General features: G+C 37.5%; 1 protein-coding gene across 1 annotated transcript in view; it reads left to right on the top strand.

Annotated features, from left to right (window-relative positions):
- Arsb (arylsulfatase B) overlaps positions 1-19,177 on the top strand; it is a 199,435-nt gene that overhangs the window by 15,182 nt on the left and 165,076 nt on the right. Inside the window, exons 2-4 of the mRNA XM_003464404.5 lie at positions 119-305; positions 6,877-7,067; positions 12,442-12,649. Of these exons, the coding sequence (XP_003464452.1) occupies positions 119-305; positions 6,877-7,067; positions 12,442-12,649 (586 nt within the window). The remainder of the gene's footprint in view (positions 1-118; positions 306-6,876; positions 7,068-12,441; positions 12,650-19,177) is intronic.

The raw sequence follows: 19,177 nt of genomic DNA, 5'->3' as shown, positions 1-19,177 counted from the left end.
CACAGTTAAACATCCAAATCAACAGATGTGTCCAGTAAGTCAGACAACTACTAGGTGTGCTAGTCTTACTTACAGTGTCTCAATGTCATTCATCCATAGTTTGTTTTTCTCTTTAAAGATCCACACAGGTTTACAGCATCAGATAATCTGGCCCTGTCAGCCCAGCTGTGTTCCTCTGGATGAAAAGCTCCTGCCCCAGCTCCTCAAGGAAGCAGGCTATGCTACCCACATGGTTGGAAAGTGGCACCTGGGAATGTATCGGAAAGAATGCCTTCCCACCCGACGGGGATTTGACACCTACTTTGGTAATGGACGTGCATGTGTTTCTCATAGCTCAGATTCACTGTGCCTTCTCTAAAACACACCCAGTGTAATCAGATGAAATAATGGGAAACTTGAACGTGTAACAAATTGCTGAGCTCAGCCGAGAGGCCACGTTCTAATGCTGCTTCTTGACATTGCTGAGTTGAGCTGGATGGACGTGAGCCTGTATAGCAGCTTGGTCTCTTTGCCACAGTCCTGGACTCCCATGGACTTTAAGGGTCTTCCATGTGCCTCTCCTGGGGGCTTTTTACCTGGAGAGGATATGGCCTCCGGTTTGTACTTAATTACAGGTAAAATCTAATACAAGCACACAATATTTCCTTCATGAAAGTCTCCAGGATTCCCCCGGGGCTATATTCAAAGTTTTGCTTTACTCCCCTCCGGGGAGGGTGGTGGAAGGTTGTTTTTTGTTGATACCCTTCTCCCATCTGTGAGGTATATTTTTGAAATCACTGTATCAGGATCAATTATAATAATTGGATCAAAACCAATACTAACAAAATGAGGATAACAAATAACAAATGTTAATAGGAAAATAAGAATATAATAAATATTTTATGAACTTGATAGCCCTATAAAAATAAATGCAAAACCTAAAGTTTGTTTTAAAATAATGCCCTTTAAGCTTGTTACAAACTGCCTTATTTAGTAACCTATTTATCTTGCCAGTAGCTCTATATTTTTCTGTCAAATCCTTTTTATATTGAGCTATCTTTCTAACTAGCTATTTAGCTACCCTCCTACCTTCCCATCTGCTGCCTGGTTTATTTACAGCCTGTCATAGCCAAAGGGGAACACATATTGAGTATAAAAATTTTAACTACAATAACAAGATCAGGGAGAATAGAACACTTAGATTAACGGCATCAAATTATTAAAAATATTTGTGGCCCTAGGTAGGCTTCATAGTCAAGTCCAAGATATAAGATTTCTAAAGTCTATCGTGAGCTGGAGAAAAAAAAACCAAACCAAGAGTCACGTTATTTACAGGAAGATGGGAACCAGATGTTCAGGAAGAGTAAGTAAGGCATTTGCTGGCTCTTAGGCCTAAGAGAAAGTTCTCTGGGAGAACATAGACAACATCCTTCAAAACATCATTTTAGTAAGAAAGTGGTAGTTTTCTTATAGAAGTTTCTTCAGGTATTCTTTTCTATTCACACAAAGGCCAGTGCATGTAAGTGAAATTCAGTGAGAGAGACGTAGATGGAGGCCACACCCACGCAAGCAGAACAACTGGCAGTGCGAGGCCATCTTGGATCCATGTACAATCAAAATCCAAGGACCTCAGACAGGAGAACATGTGTGCCGGTACCATCAGGTTCTCTGACCGGCATTGCTAATCAACCCTGGCATTCCAGATGAACCCAGATGTGTCCTCAGTCTCCTCAAGTAGCTGCTAAAAATCAGACTTAAGTGTAGATCACGTTGTCATCTGGAAATTCTAATGGAACAACTTGTTCTTCCTTTGAGGTTTTTCGACCAGGCCTTTGCTAAAGTAAGTTGATGTTTTAATTGCTATTAAAAACTAAGTTATGTACTTTAAAATGCAGTTGAAAAAAGATAAACATGATAGATAACTTTTGATGGGAAGTAAGTCTGACTAGACTAGATGAACAAGCACCCACATATCCTATGAGAGGTGACAAGCTTCCTGGAGTATGGTGACACATAGCATGTGTCATCATCACAACTGATGTTCTGCTAAAAACAGTAAGAAAATAGGGGCAGTGTTGTTTGTACAACCCAGTGAATGCCCTAAGTAATCAAGGAATTATATACTTTAGACTTGTGTGGTATATGAACTGTGTCTCAATACAGCGATTAAAACAGTCAGGGATTGATTATTATTTTTTAAAAATTTTATTTAGGGAGAAAAAAAAACAGAAAAAGGGTACAAGTTATACAGAATTTAAAAAAAAATGAACAGTAGGAAATCACCAGTTAATAGATTACATATTGTCATCTTAGAAATAGTTGTTCAAGTTACAAAATTAAAGCATATAAAGTGGACATTCAAACAGTGAGACTGCAAACAGTTCTGTTCAATGATCCAACAAAAACTCAGTAATATGGTTATCTATCTTATACACTTAAATATACATGCAGTTATATCCTTTTGAGCACTTTGTTTTCCTCTATTTTTTACAATGACAATTACACATTTTGGGTTTTATTACTCCCATAGTTCCTACTACTTTTTTTTTTGTAGAGAATAAAACCAAATGTGACATAACAAAACAGTCAGTCAAATCAAAAGGATGGTACATAATGTAATAACGTAGTACATAATGTAAAAACAGTATACAAGGTGATCAACAATGGTTACCATAATGCCTCTTGCTATCTTAAAAAGAATTGCCTATATCATCAGTTATAATAAAATTGAACAAAACCATAAAGAACAAAACCAATAAAACCAAAACATTGGAGACCTTACAGGACTTCAAAAGAAGATAATAGTCAAACCAGAATGGGCATCATAGTGAACCTTAGTGTCTTCATAGTTGTTGCCTATACTCTCAAACTTGGTACCATCAAGCAAAACAGAATAGAGTAAAACCAGTCAAAACAAGATGGTGAGAGCAATACAGGGTTTCAAATCAAGTTAATAGGAAATCAAAGTAGGTTACTATAATATATCCTGCTATTTTTTATTTTTTCCCTTAATTAAAAAGATAAAAAAGTAAATAATAAAAAAGGAGATTGAGATAAAAGAGGACATAACAACAAAACAGCACAGGTCAGAACATAACCATTTAAGCAAAATAGTGTTTCATCACAAGATATCCCGACTTATGTGGTTACCATAGTGTCTCTTTCCTTGAAATCTTTGAGTATAACTTCATATACTGTAGCATCAAACATATCAAGACAATGTAAAACTATTCAAGAGAATGACAGTATTACAGGGTATTTAGAACCAACTAACAGAAAATGAACAATGGTTTCTGTATAATCTCCTTGTCTATAAAAGTTTTTGTTTATATTATCACATATAATAAAATCCAGTAAGATACAATCTGTTAAGACCGATGGAGACAATCAAAGCTTGATGGGACTTCAAAACAAGATGATATAAATCAGCACTAGCTATTATGATGTCTTGTTTTCTCCAAAATAGCTGTTCCTACCATCCTACCTTCTCTGCCTCGTTTCTGTTGAGCTCTTTTTCTGTCATTAGTTGTCAGTTTGTCTCCTTCATTTTGCTTTCTGCTCCATTCATTGTGGCCTCTCTGCCGCTGTCTCTGGTATTTCTGGAAAATCTTGGTATTTTTCTCTTTTAGAATATCCTGCAGTGTTCCCTGTAGAGTTGAATTGGTGGTTGCAAATTCCCCTAGTTCCTCTTCATCCTGGAAGCACCTTGTTTTTCTATCAATTTCTAGGGACAGTTGTGCAGCATACATCAATCTTGGCTGGAGGTTATTGTCTTTCAAAGCTTGAATTATTTCCCCCCATGCTCTTCGTGATTTGATGGTTTGTGCTGAGAAGTCTGCTGTAATTCTGATGGGTGTTCCCTTGTAAGTGATCTGTTTCTTGTCTCTGACGGCTTTTAATATTCTGTTCTTATATTGGATTTCTGGAATTTTAATTATTATATGCCTGGGTATAGCTCTGTTTGGGTTATAGGTGGCTGGGGTCCTGTATGCCTCATAGATTTGAGTATCTTTACCTTTTCCCATATTAGGGAAGTTCTCTTTGACTATTTCTGTGAATAGCCTTTGCAGTTCATTTGTTTGTATCCCTGCTTCTTCCTTTACATTCTTAATTCTTAAGCTGTAGATCCTCTTATCATCTTCTAGCCTTTGTATTGTTACTGCTTGTTTCCTCATTTTTAAGAAGTTTTTCCTTTCATGCTCCCACATAAATCTGTCCTCCAGTTCAGATAATCTATCCTTTGTTTCTTTCAAGCTATTATGCCAGCTTTTCAATAGATCTTCCTGCTAATCTCTTTGAGCCTTCTTCATGTATTCTACATTTTCTCTTATTTTCTCCATCAAACAACTTTCCCCTTTTTTTCTGTTCTTCCATTCCACCATCTGTTTTTTCTTGGGAGGTGCTTAGCGTTTCTTTAACTATTCTACTTATATCTTGCTTTACTTGGTTAAATACTTCACTTTTGAACTCATCTATGAGGTCCCGGAGATACTGCTTTATGTGTATTGGTGGTATTGCATGTTTTCTGTCCTCATTCTCCTTTGCATTTACCTTTCCTGGATCAGTGTTCTCAGGATTGGGGACTGAGGATCCTTTCTTGTTGCTCCCTCTTCCCATAATTTTTGTTCCTTTCATACAATCATATATAGGAGGCTCAGGTTCTTTCTTGGTGGGTTACAGTTTGTTTGAATCGTGCAGACTAGGTGTTCCTATCCACTGCAGTATACTAGGGAGACACAGACCTGGGCAACCTATGCTGGGCCCACCCCTCCAAGTCAGTCAACCTGCTGAAGGCTTCACTGCATTAGGGTGCACTGCCAGGCGCAGGGACCTGGTTTGGGCTAGCCTACTGGGTCTTAGTCCATGGCGTCACCCAAGTCAAGCGCTTTCCACCAAGGGATTGAATTATTTTTTAAAAAGTATTTTCTAATTTTTCTCCAAAGTGCATAGGCTGTTCTCATCTGTAGGCTCAGCTTCAGAGTTCAAATTTGTGAATAACTGTTAGGATGAAAGCTTTATAGGATCATCAGAGAGTTGCTTTAGGATCTGTTTGGCCAAATACAAATAATTCTTGTCATGGTCACTTTCTCATTGCTAGGACAAAATACCCAATACCCACACCTCAAAAAAGGAGATATTTACATTGGCTTCCAGTTTTAGCTCATAGTTGGCCAGCACAAGGCAGTAAGACTGGGAGGGTAGGGACCAGGGAGGCAGAGGCACCCTTCTGGCTGCGTGCCCGGTGATTGCCTCTTCTGACCAGAGTCACCTCCTGACAGTGAGTGAGCAGTGATTCCCTGTGATTCAAGGACTTTCTGGAAGCCCACCAGAATGCACAAGGCTCTTCGGGACATCTAGATAGAAACCATAATAGCTTTACTTCTGGAATTCTTCTTGTGATGGTTCAATTCTAATAGTTCTCATATTATCTAATAAAGTATATCCTACACATAAATTCTCCCAAAAGATAGAAGACATGTACATTTGTAGGTAAGGAACTTGAGGTTGTTTCCTCAAGCTCTTAATACTTAGTAGTTGTTAAAAGCCCAAACTGGACTTATGGTGTTCTAGTAAGGGTAAAAGATGTCATTCTTCAACCCTTTTCTGAAGCGGTAAGTTGAGAGAGAGAGAGTGATAGGCTGGAAGAGCTGTGTTGGTTTCAAGTTGTAAGGTAAGGATTTTTGCTCTGCAAACTTGTGCAGGGGCTCAGGTGCAAAGCTTGTGTAGGAATCTGGGGAGGTACAGTTTAGTTCCAGACAAGGGTGTGGGGTCCTGGGTGGTCTGCTTGTCTGATGCACCTGCTGCAGTTAGTTGCAGTTCAGTAATGCTCTGGCCTCTGTAACTCTAAAGAAAAGTTAGTGATTTGCAAGGTCCTGTTTTTAGAAATCACTAAACGTGTAGATAGTCATGATAATACTGGGGGTGGAGGAAAGCAAAAGATATCTTTTGCCAGAGAACAGTTTTAACCCATTAGCCAGCTTCAGTCAGAAGTGTCATCTATGGGAAAGCTTGTGGAAGCTGCACGATCTGTAAAACTGTCTCAAACCAAACAAATGAGACAGAAACAAAATCTCATTAGCACTCACTTTCCATTTCCCTGTACCCCTTCCAGCCTTCAGCAATCTCAGCTCTTTCTGTTTCTGTACATTTACCTGTTTCGGACATTTATGTCAATGGAATGATAATACCCAGCATGGTCTATTTTAATATTTTAGGAAAATATAGAACATGTTTATGTCTCAATTGTGGACCAGGTTAATTGAGGCCTTTTAAACTGGGAGCAAAATCAGGATCCCTACCAGTAGATTCAGCACTATGGTTTAGTTTGGTCTTATAGCTGCCTAGCTCTATCCAGAGCTCCTCTGGAATGGTTTGTATCTTCCACCAGTGGGTGTCAGCATCTGACCAGAGACGACTCCTCCACTCCCTTAGCTGTAAATAACGTGGCAGCCACTCCCATGCTCAGTACCAACAAGCAATATTATTTGAATCTTGTGAACATTTACAGTACCACCTCGCTGTATAAGCCTGCAGCTAATCACATTAACCATATATTATTTTTACCATTTAGATAGCTTTAAAGGATTTTGATGTTCTTTACTGAATTTGAACTTTTTTTTCAACATATTTAAGTGGACTCGCCCATTTTAAGAGTTACATGATAGAGCCTACATTCTTAAAGATTCTCAATAGGAGTGCATTTGAATTCGTATGCTATAACATTTTAATGACTTCTCTACCACTTATAGAGATGTTAAGAATGTTGCTCTGATGAGTCTTGTTGCTTGATTAGCCTTGTCAGGGGTAATCAATTACATTAGGCAATTAAACAAACATTAGTTTGTTTAACAAGTTTTGTGCCATGCTGACAATTTTTGCCTTTAATTCTTGTTGTAGGATATCTCCTAGGTAGTGAAGATTACTTCTCCCATGAGCACTGTGTGTTCATTAAGGCTTTGAACGTCACACGATGTGCTCTTGATTTTCGAGATGGTGAAGAAGTTGCAACAGAATATAAAAACATGTATTCAGCAAACATATTCGCCAACAGGGCTATATCCCTCATAGCTAACCATCCTCCAGAGAAGGTAAGTCTTGCTTCCTTAATGACACCAAAATTTTGTTTAGATAGAAAAGACCACTGATATTTAGGGGAAAGTCTAATAAATTCTGAGGGGGCATTCATTTTTCACATTTTATTAGAGTGCATGAGAATCAGCCTGAGATGCTTGTTAGAAATGAAAATTCCTGGAGCCCACCTCTGAGAGCATGACTTGTTAGGACTGGGAGAAATCATGTGTTAGCATTTTAAAGGAAGTCTTAAAAGGTGATTCTGGTGAGTGGTTCAGGTCACACTCTGTAGAATCCCACATCTATAATGTTTCAGTAGAAATAGACTTGCATTATTTTGATGTGTTATGTGCACATGCATTAAGTAATTAGTAAAATGATCTTTTCCTTTTAACAATTGATTTATGTCAAAGATAAGGCTTTATTATGGTAAACTTCCTGTTAAGGGATGCTTAGTTTTGGATTCAGGGCAACTCCTCTGTCTTTCACCCCCTCCCTTAAGATTACTTTGAATATGCTAGCTCTTTTATATTCCCATATTAATTTTACAATCAGCTAGTTAGTTTCTGCAAAGGAATAAAATAAAAAGGTGCCCGTTTCCATCTGGGGTTCATGGAAGCTGTGTGTCAGCTTGTGGAGAATGGTCATCTTGATGGTCTGGTCTGCCAGTGTTAGTGAGCCTGTTTTCCACTCTCTGATTCCAGAGTTTATGCCCTTAATCAGCCTTTCTACTTCTCAGCTGATATCTAGGACCAAGGAGTCTTTTTTTTTTTTGTACTGGAAATTAAACTCAGGATCTTGTTCTTTCCAAGCAGTGCTTGCACTGTTGAGTTACATCTCTGGCCCCTGGGATCAGGGATTCTGAGTCCCATCTTGTGGTTGAATTGAATGCCTCTATTCCTGATCATGTATTAGAATTATTTGAGAAACTTGTAAGAAATGCTGATACCAAATATTGAGGTCCATTGGTCTAAGGTGGGATCCAGTCATTAGTATTTTAACCTCCCTCACCCCTACCTCCAATGAGTGATTCTGATGTTGGTCCACTATGGGTACCTTGGCAGGTAAGGGCATTCTGTGATGTATTGTCCTGGGCACTGCCCCAAACACAGAGATAAGCACATGCCAGTGATGATTTGGTAAAGTTTCACAATCTAACAGTACTTTAATGAGGCCACATATACTCTGTCTACAGTAAAAATTCATTCTAAGAAGGAATGGTGGAGTACTCACCTGGAACTGAGTACTCCATAAGATTAAGTGAATAAGACGAGGCAGCTGGGGTGAACCAGTTCTTTGTGAGTGAGCTGTCTTAATGGAGTGATAGGGAAAGCACTGATACCAGAGTAAACAGGGCGCCCTAGAAATTTGCAGAGCACAGAAGGAGTATGGTTAGTATAGTGCCTCTTGCAGGTAGCATTACAGAAATCACCAGATGAGAGCATGGACACTTTCCTAGCATCTGAAAGAATCTGAGGTAGGGTCCGTTATTCCTGATAACCTTGGGCTCTTGGCTGGGAATTGCTTGTGTGCCAGTGGGAATTGGTAGTGCCCCTGGCTGTCTTTCTTCTGACCTTTTAAAATTAACGATATGATATTCATCTCCCAGTGCAGTAGCAGCTTATAATGCTGCCTATAAGTCAATGTTTGATATAAGATTAACATTATATCTTTCCAGCCTAGCTTATAGGTCTGAATAAGTCCTCTAAAGACATTGATGTACTTATTAGGGTTATCTGAAAATTTTCCTAACTCTAGTTTAATTTGCTTTAAGTCATTGAAAGAAAGAGACCATGAATGGGGGTGATCTCATAAGGATTATAATTCTACCTGAAGCATAAATAAGAATTATCTCTTGTAAAGAAAGTTTCAACATAAAGCAGTTCTGACTACTTTTCCTCTTTCTTACAGTATAATTTTAGTTGTAAAAGAACATCATAATACTTTTTTCTGTATTCCATTTTGGTTTTAGGGTGTAAGTAGACCACACACATGTGCAAAGAAATATCAGATGGCTCTTTTTTTTTTTTTTTAACATGGAAGGGTCAAACATCTTCCAGTGCTTAAGAAAGCATTCCAAAGATGTAAGAGGCTTTGGCATTGAGTCGCCCATGTTTGTAACGTAAAAGGCAAGGCATAGGGGTATGAGACATTAACATTGAGCTGTCTGTGTACAAAGGAAATAATTAGGTGTCCCTTTCTTATTCCTATTTGATAAATCTCCTCAAGGCATCCCTCAGGTTGATTCCACTCCAGGGCAAGTGGATGACCTCTGGAAAGAATAGAAGATAAATTTGGCCAGCCTATCCACCTTTGAACTGGCATGCAATCTTATCTTCCCAGGTAGCATGTGAACTTTGTTTCCATAGCCTAGTTGTAAAGAAGGAAGCATAACTTTATAATAAACTATTGCTTTTGTTTATTGTGAAGAAGTGAGTTAGAGCACTTCTCTGGCTGTTTTGTGAAGGAGATTCCCTGGAAATAGTTAAGGATAACAAATAAATTTGAGGAGCTCTGCCCTGGGGCCTCAGGCAAAGTCTCCAAGGCATTTGTGTCTGCTATCTAATTGCTTAGGCAATCTTTCCTAGCAGTGGGATATGCCTAGGCTTTACTTGAAGCTCATAAGTTAAACATATTTATCATGTATAAATTACATTTGATCTGATAATAAAAGCACATCAGTCTTTATTGCACATGGAAAAGATTGATGGATATCTCTTTTTCTCTTAGTTAACATACGTGAGGCACAAATACAAATCATTCCCTACTAGTTTCTTTCTCAGCCTAATTTCTGAGAGAGGTGGTCTAACTGCCTGAAAAGTTTAGGGAACATCTTTAGTTGACTAGCAAAGAAATATAAGTAGATAGACAACTGGAGATTTTCTGTTGTCAGAGCCAATTTCCACTGAGGAAATTTCGGATGTCCACCAGAGAGTCCCTCTGGCCATGAACCCTGAGTTGTTCTCATTTTCTGTTGGCCCATATAACTAGAGGTCAGTCTCCAGAAAGGAATCCACCTGTCTATCTGGTCAACATTCCACTGGCCACTGGCTTCACTGGGGATTCACCAAACAGATGCTGGGGAAACTTGTGCTCTGCTTTTAAGCGTGGCAGCTGCTATTAGGGCATTTAGTTAGCTGGCAGAGTAACCATGTTTGTCAAAGTTCTACAAGTGATAGTTAAGAGCTGGAGCAAGATCATTTTCTAAGAGTGCTCTATGAATTTACAATAAAGGTTTTGAAGTCCACAACTTGAAAGATTGGAAAGCCTCCTTAGTCTAAATGTGTTTAAGTCCAAGTCCCATAAGTGCGCTGTTTTGGGGGATAGCTCCTGGTTTCACCCAGAAGTCATTCTTTCCACTGTGTCTCAGGTTCAGTCTCTAGAGGAGACCATTGTCCAAAACAGTAAGCTGGACATGGTTTTTATGTGTGTTCTCCTGGACGAGCAAAATTCCAGTGTCTCATTGACCCAGAGATGGGGTATGTGTCCCTCATTTAAGATGACGTTCCTGTCTTCTGCATTAGCAAGCACTCATTTTCTATGAATTTAACTTGGTAGAAGAAACAGGTTGGAGCAGTCTAGAGTTCTTTCTAATTTTACATGCCTCTAAAAAGGAAAGTACAAAGTGGGACAAATTGGTAGAAGTAAAGACAAAGAAAGAAACTGAAGCAGAACAGGCTTGACATTTCCTCTCGAGTGTACAGGAGGATCAGAGCCATTCTGTCCCAGTGAAACCTGTCCCTTAAGTCATTTTTTTGGTACCAGGGATTGAACTCATTACCTCACGCTTGCCAAGTAGGCACTTATGCCACTGAGCTAAATCCCTGGCCCCTCTAAGTCTTAAAGAACAGCCACCAGCTTAGTGCTATTTAAATGGTGAAAGGAGTTCTGTGTTTTATTATAGGCATGTATATTTTCTAAGTCTGAGCTAGATATTAAAGACCCATTTTATAGAAGTTTATATTAAAAGTCTATCACAAGTATTCTAACATTATTTTCTCTAGTACTGTTGTCTAAATAAAGTCAAGAAAGGAGTACCAATAATTTAGTAACTAGTTTAACTGTAGCATATATGAATAAAATCTTACAAATATCCCATTTTAACTTAGATTTATCATTATTTTAACAAAACTATATAGAGACAAAGCAATTATAAACAGTGGGAAAAGAGGAAAAGACAAATCATCAGCAATTACAAGCAAAGAAAAAGCAAAATTTGAAACATAAAAATTTGTTACCTAAACGAGTCCCAGTCCAGAATCTATGAAACAAAAGCACTCTCACCTCCATCCAATGACCTCAGTGGAAGACCTCCAAATGATATAGGAGAGTGAAACTCCCAACCTACTCTATGTCCAGTACAACTTTCTCTAAAATCAAAGAATTAATTTTAGGAACAATTATAATTAAGAGCAGAATATGTTTATTGAGAGAAAGAAAGCTTCTATCTGAGAGAGGGGCAGAAGGGGTCCTGAGTGGGTTGCCCCAGATCCATTTGTATTGTAATTCTCCATTTCTTTTACTGTCATATATGGCTGCAAATCTACCAAGTTTGACTAACCCATTCAATTGATGGCCATTTGGTTGCTCCACCTTTGGCTGTTAGGAAAAACATTGCGGTAAACACTCATGCAAGCTTCCATGTGGGTGTGCTTTCATTTCTGTAGGAATGGAAATGCTGGGTCATATACTAACTACATTAAACCATTTGTCGAACTGCCACATTATTTTTTTAGTGGCTATATCATTTTACATTCTTACTCAAAATGTTTGAGGGTTCCAATTTCTCCATATCTTCATCAACTTTATTGGTATTTTCCATTTTAGAAATTGTAACCACCAGGGCTGGGGATTTAGCTCAGCGGCATAAGCACCTGCCTTGCAAGCAGGCGGTTATGAGTTCGATTCCCGGTACTGATAAAAAAAGAAAAAGACCAAAAAAAAAAAAAAAAAAAAAAAAAAAAAAGAAATTGTAACCATCTTGGTAGGTATGCAGCTATATGTCAGTGTAGTTTTTATTTATTTATTTTTAGCATTTTTCAAAGCATTTTTGGATATTCTTTCCGTGTGGTTATAGCCATTTGTATATGTTCTTTGGAGAACTAGCTACTCAAATCCTCTGCCCACTTTGTAGTTAATTGCCTTTGATTATTAAGTTATAAGAGTTATTATGTCATCTGAATGAATCCTGTATCATATACATGATGCACAGATATTTCCAATGCACTCTGTAGGTTGTCTTGATGCTATTTTTATTAATTAATACTGGAGTATCTCATTCTTCTATGTTTATTGTTTTCACTTAAATACCTTAAACACCTCAATGGAATTACATATGTGTTCCTGGGTTGAGTTTGTCTCGTAACTGATGTGGGTTAACTCTCTTTTCAGCCTTTGTTTCTCTACCTGGCTCTCCAGTCTGTCCACGAGCCCCTTCAGGTCCCGGAGGAATACTTGAAACCCTATGACTTCATTCGTGATAAGAACAGGCGTCTTTATGCAGGGATGGTGTCCCTCATGGATGAAGCAGTAGGAAATGTCACTGCAGCCTTAGAAAGTCACGGGCTGTGGAACAACACGGTGTTCATTTTCTCCACAGGTGAGTCCGTCAATAGGCAGCTCACCTCTTGGCAAAGCCGAAGATGTGGTTCGATAAGTAGAATGAAGACAAATTGCAGCAGTTAGCGTTTCCTTATTAAAATAAATGCCAACTGCAGTAGCAGAGACGTGATCATAATGGATAGAAAATGTGTCTCAGGAAAAATAATAGAGGACTTTTCCTCTTTTCCTTCAGATAGTGAAATATTCTTGGAGCGCCCTCAAAGTGTATGCTTGCTAGCCGAGTGAGTGACAGTGGACGGGCTCATGGGGTGGCAGCGGCTGGGGTGTCCCTGGGTGCGGTGGCTGGCTTGTCCCCTGTGCTCTCTGCAATCCAGCATCTTTCCTGGCTGTGATTTTGCGACCTGAAGGGGACAGAGTGTGGCCTATGAAGACAGATAAGAAACAGAGCCAGTTAAACCTAGGTTTGGTTTTGGTGTATTAAAATAGTCTTCTGACCATAAAAATCATATATGTTGATTACATGAAAGACAGAACAGAAGAGAAAAAAGAAAAATCCTAATGTCAGCACCCAGAGATGACCTGAAAACCATTTTCACTCTAGCAATACCTTTCTGATTCCTAACCGGTTGTATATATAATTTTACTCCCTTCCTTAGACGTAGATTTGTTTTGCCTTTTTTTTTTTTTTAGTTTTAAAGAAAGAAAAGAAAAAGATAAACATAACAGTGAAACTGAGTTTCAAAACAGGTTACTAGGACAGATACAATAATTGATACATTGTATATTGTTCTTTGTAGTTGTTCATAGTACAAGACATAGGCATGATATCTTGTCCAAGAATATCAGCAAAAACTTTATTTTTAAGAAACTAAGTTACCTATATAACTATCTTAATTATCTTGTGTATACATGTATTTTTTCCATTTTGCTTTCTTGCTATCCTCTTTCCCCCATCACAGTTTGTCTTTCTTTTGAGCAGTGTCTTCCCAATTTACAATATCTGTTGTACATTTTGTGTCTTATTTACTTGTTCAGTTTCTCACACTAGTGAGACAATATGATGTGTAGATACATGGATCTGATTTATTTCACTTATGAGTATGATCTTGAGTTGCATCCATTTACCTATAAAAGTCTCCATTTTATCCTTCTTTATGGCTGAGTAATACTCCATTATGTTAAAAAAAAACCCTACATCTTTTTATCCATTCTTTGGTTTATGGGCATCTGCATTGTTTCCAAGATTTAGTTATTACAAACAGTGCTGCTGTGAACATGAGTGCACATATATCACTGTGGTATTTTCATTCTTCTGGGAAGATACCCAGAAGGGGAATTGTTGGGTCGAATAGAACCTCCAATCATAGTTTTTTGAGAATCTCCACACTGATTTCCATAATGGTTTCAGCAGTCTATACTCCCACCAACAATGGAGAAGGGTTCCTTATTCCCCACAGCCCTGCCAGCATTTGTTATTGGTTGATTTCTTGATAATCACCATTCTTTGTGGGGTGAGGTGAAATATCGGTGTTGTTTTAATTTGTATCTCTTGAATAACCAATGATATTGAACATTTTTTCATATATTTATTTGCCATTTGTATTTTTTCATCTGAGAAGTGCATATTCAACTGAGATGCCCATTTTTGGACTGGGTCTTTGAATTTGAGGAGTCTAAGTTTTTTTAGTTCTTTATATATTCTAGATGTAATTCCTTTGTCTGTGGGACAACTGGATATAATTTTTTCCCACTCTGTGGATCATCTTTTCACTCTGTCGGTAATTTCTTTTGTTGTGCAGAAGCTTTTTAATAAGGTGAGGTCCCATTTGTTGATTCTTTGGACTATTTCCCTAGCAGTCTGCGTTTTGTTCATTAACTCTCTACCTATACCTCTGTCTTTGATATTTCTGCCTGTTTTCTCTACCAGTAAATTTAGTTTTTCTGTCTTAATATGTACATCTTTGATCCATTTTGACATCAGTTTAGTGCTTAATGATAGACATGGGCCTAGGTTTAGTCTTTAGTATGTGCAGAATCAGATTTTCCTGTACTAGTGAACGTGTTTGGCTCCTCTGTCAAACATAAAGTGGCTGAATGTATTGGGAGATGTGACTGTATCTTCTGTTCTGTTCCAGTGATCCTCAGATCTGTTTTTTTTGTTTGTTTGTTTTGTTTTGTTTTTTTACCAATATCATGCTGATTTTATCACAATAGGTTTCTAAAATTTCATCCTGAAGTGCCATGAGTGTGGACCTTTGTTTATTCCTCATGCTGCATACTCAGTAAACACTTTCTATTCGAAAATGCAGAATCCTTTTAAATGGGAAATTTTCTTGTGTTTCAGAATCATTTGCTTCTCTGTTCTTTCTCCTGCCCTCTCTTTACAGGACTCCTGCTGATGGAATGTGAGATTAATCCTCTAATATTCTTAGTTTTTTCTTCCTCTTTTTTTTCTACTGTTTCAGTAGTTCTTTTACTGTTTGGAAATTGTCCTTATTAGTATTTTGAAAACTTTCTATTGAATTTGTTTCAACCACCATGTTGTTTAGTTATCAAGAATTCATTTTTTGACAGTTCCTTTTTTTATAAAGTTTGATTTTTGTGTGTATTTTTCTAAAACCTATGCTTTAACAATTTCAGGTGTGTGTATATATATGTTTACGTATATATACATATTTATACGCAGTCATGTGTATACATATTCAAGTTTGCTTGTATTCCCAATATCATCTTTCTCTTCAGAGTTTTTTTCTCAGTGTATTTGTATCTTTGCTTTAGTTTGTCTTCCATAGGGATGAATTTCTGAAATCTCTAGTGATTCTTGGCTCTGACCTGAAAATTTGATTGGACGCTTTGAGCGTCTGTCAGGTATTATCATCAGGTGAGTTTTATTGTGAAAGGGCTGTAAGAGTGAGAGGACTTGGAGGCATTAATCTTGGTTTCTAATCACGGTTTTTGGGTGTCTGTGTTTTGAGGGTTATTTTGCTTTGCTTTGTTTTTGAAATCAGGCAGGATTATTGAATCTAGCATTTACCAAGTGCCTACTATGTACAGGATATGTTTCTAAGTTGGTTCCTTCAGCCAGGTCTCATCCTGTGTCACTTTGTGAGGGCAGCTATGAACACTAAAGCACAGAGAGGTCATGTCACTTTATTGACATCACACAGTTAGTGTTGGCATCTCTGACCATACCGCCGTGTGTCCTGCCTCAGAGAAGAGGTCCTGATGTTCCTGTTGGCCTCTCGGGAGAGCAGAGCTTTCCCCACCGTGGGATGCAGGATTGGGCTTGCTTGGACCCAGCAGGCAGGGGTAGTTTCAACCTGAGCAGTCTTGTGCACTTGCTTTAGTGCCAGCCACACATTATAATTTTCTCTGCTGTGAAAATGGTCAACTAGAAGATAAAGACTGGGTCCCCCCACCAATGTATTCTTCAGACAAGTGAGAGACATCTTACACTTAAATTCTTGTAAGATCTTCCTTGTGATAATTTTTCTCAACTTCTTTTTCTTTTCTTTTTTTATTTTCTGCTGATGAGACTTGAATCAGGTCCTTGCATTGAACTACATCCTAGCCAATTTTTATTTTTGAGACAAAGTTTTACTAAAGTTATCCAGGTTGGCCTCCAGGTTGTAGCCCTCTTGCCTCAGCCTCCTGAGTAGCTGAAATTACAGGCAGGCACCACCATGCCTGACTCAATTTATCTTACTTGAGAATCCTGGTATAGTACTTTGTTCATGCTGGTATTGAATCCATTTTTACTTTAATTAGAAAATTCTAATTAAAGAATTCTCTAAAAAAAGAATCAGTAAGAAAGGAGACAAGACATTTAGTGCTGACTTAGTAGTTGTTCCTGGGAAATAACTCTACAGATGTAAGAACTGGAAGGCATAAGTTTATAAAACAAGTCTTTGTTGCAGAGCTCTCAGTTATATAATTTCAGGACAAAGGATTTCCTGAAATGAATGTACATGTGGATTAATAAAGTACCTTCACGTCCTCAGAAATGGAGATGGTAGCAGTGGAAGACTGCTAAATATCTCAAAGTAGCTCTTATAACAACAGAGATATTATCAAGAATGCATGGGAGAAGTAGAATAAAATATTTTCATGATACATGAGTTTAAAAAATACTGGAAGATCAATATTTCTTTTGTTATATAATTTCAAATATGTATGCACAACTATTTTAAAACAAGGAGTTGACTATTTCATAAATATCTGAGGCCTTTATTCAGGTTGGCAGAAATAATATTTGAAGCTTCTTATTGAAAAATGTTTTTTAAAATTTTATTTAAAGAAAGAAAGAATATTTTAAAAAACAAATACAAAACGGAGAAAAAAGTAGAATACAAGATTCAAAAAGAGTAACATTGTAAAATCGCTAGTTGATATATTACATATTGTCATCTTAACAATAGTTGTTAAAGTTACAAAATCAAAGGATAAACAGTGGCTAAGCCCTCAAACATTGACAGTGAAATCTCTTCTGTTCAATGATCTGATCAAAATTTAGTAATATGGTCATCTATCTTATACAATATACATACTGTTATATGTTTTAGAGCACTTTCCTTCCCTTTCACTTTTACAATATCTATTATAGTTTTTGGGTCCCATTATTCTGTCAGTTCTTATTATCTTTTACACTAGAGAGACAATGTGATATTTACTAATGTGAGTCTTGTTTATTTGACTAATGAGGATATTCTCAAATTGCCTCCATTTACCTATAAAGGCCTCAAGATCATCCTTTTTATTAGCTGAATAGTATTCCATTGTATAAAATACCACATTTTTTCATCCACTTTGCAGTTGATGGACATTTTGGTTGTTTCCAAGATTTAGCTATCACAAATTGTGCTGCTGTGAACATGGGTGCACATATATCACTGTGACATGACCTTTTCAGTTTTTCTGGAGAAATACCCAGGAGGGGAGTAGCTGGATTGAATGGAACTTCCGATCCTGGTTTCTTGAGGAATCTCCATACTGATTTCCACAGTGTTTGTACCAGTCTGCACTCTCACCAACAGTGGAGAGGTGTCCTTTTTCCCCGCATCCTAGCCAATATTTGCTATCAGTTGTTTTCTTGATGGCAGCCATTCTTTCCGGGATGAGATGAAATCCCAATGCTGTTGTAATTTGCATTTCTCGAATGACCAGTGATGGTGAACATTTCTTCTTGTATTTACTTGCCATTTGTATATCTTGATCTGAGAACTGTGTGTCCATCTCTGATACCCATTTTTGGAAGGGGTCTTTGAATTTGGGGGCCTTGGTGTCTTTCAATTTTTATATGTCCTGGATAGAAGTCCTTTGTCTGAGGGATTGTTGGCTAAAGGTCTTTCCCATTCTGTGGGTTTTCTTTCCATTTTGTTGGTGATTTCTTTTGAAGTGCAAAAAACTTTTTAGTAAAATGAAATCCCAGTTGTTGATTCTTTGAAGTATTTCTCATGCGGTTTGTATTTTATTCATGAGTATTCTCCTTACCCCTAGGTCTCTATTTTTACCTACCTTGTCCTCCAGTAGATTTAGTGTTTCTGTTTTAATATTTAGGTCCTTGATCCATTTTTACTTTAATTAGTGTATGGTGATATAGGCATGGGTCTATTTTTAGTCTTTGGCATGTGGAAAGCCATTTTTCCAACACTGTATTTATTAAGGAGTCTTTTTTCCAGTGAACTTGTTTAGCCCCTTTGTCAAATATCAGGTGGCTGAGTGTCTTTCTTGTTGTGTTTGCATCTTCTAATCTGTTCCATTGATCCTCAGGTCTGTTTCTTTGTCAGTACCATGCTGATTTTATCACTGTAGCTTTGTAGTATAATTTCAAGTCAGGAATTGAGACGCCTCCTGTCTTGCCTTTGTTGCCTAGAATTGTCTTTACTATTCTAGATTTCTTCTCTTTCCAGATGAATTTTAGGAATATTTTCTCTAGATCTGTAAGGTATGCTAATGGTATTTTGATGGGGATGGCATTGAATCTGTCTAACAGTTTTGGGAGTATGGCCATTTTCACAATGTTGGTTCTTCCTAACCAAAAGCAAGGAATATCCTTCCATTTTCTAATATCCTCTTCAATCTCCTTTTTTAGAGTAGTATAGTTTTCAGCATATAGGTCTTTTACATTCTTGGTTAGGTTGATTCCTAGGTATTTCATTTTTTAAGATGCTATTGTGAAAGGCGATATTTCCATAATTTCTCTCTCATGGAGTTTTTTTGATTGTGTATAGAAGTGCTATTGATTTTTGAGTGTTGACTTTGTATCCAGCCATGCTACTGAATTTATTACCTCTAGCAATCTTTTAATGGAGTTTTTGGGGTCTTCTATGTAGAGTATCATGTCATCTGCAAATAAGGATAATTTTACTTCTTGATTTCCTGTGTTTATTCCTTTTATTTCGCCGACTCTGATTGCTCTGCATAATATTTCCAGAACTATATTGAATAGGAGTGATGACAGTGGACATCCTTGTCTTGTTCCTGATTTTAGAGTGAAGTCTTGTAGTTTTTGTCCATTTAGTATAATGTTGGCTGTTGGTTTGTCATAAATGGCCTTTATAAGATT

The sequence above is a fragment of the Cavia porcellus genome, unplaced genomic scaffold, assembly GCF_034190915.1.
Source record: "Cavia porcellus strain 051 isolate PalLab524CR breed Dunkin Hartley unplaced genomic scaffold, mCavPor4.1 scaffold_11, whole genome shotgun sequence".
Classification (NCBI taxonomy): Eukaryota; Metazoa; Chordata; class Mammalia; order Rodentia; family Caviidae; genus Cavia; species Cavia porcellus.
Note: the sequence above shows the minus strand (reverse complement) of the source record. Positions and strands in the feature narration are given on the sequence as shown.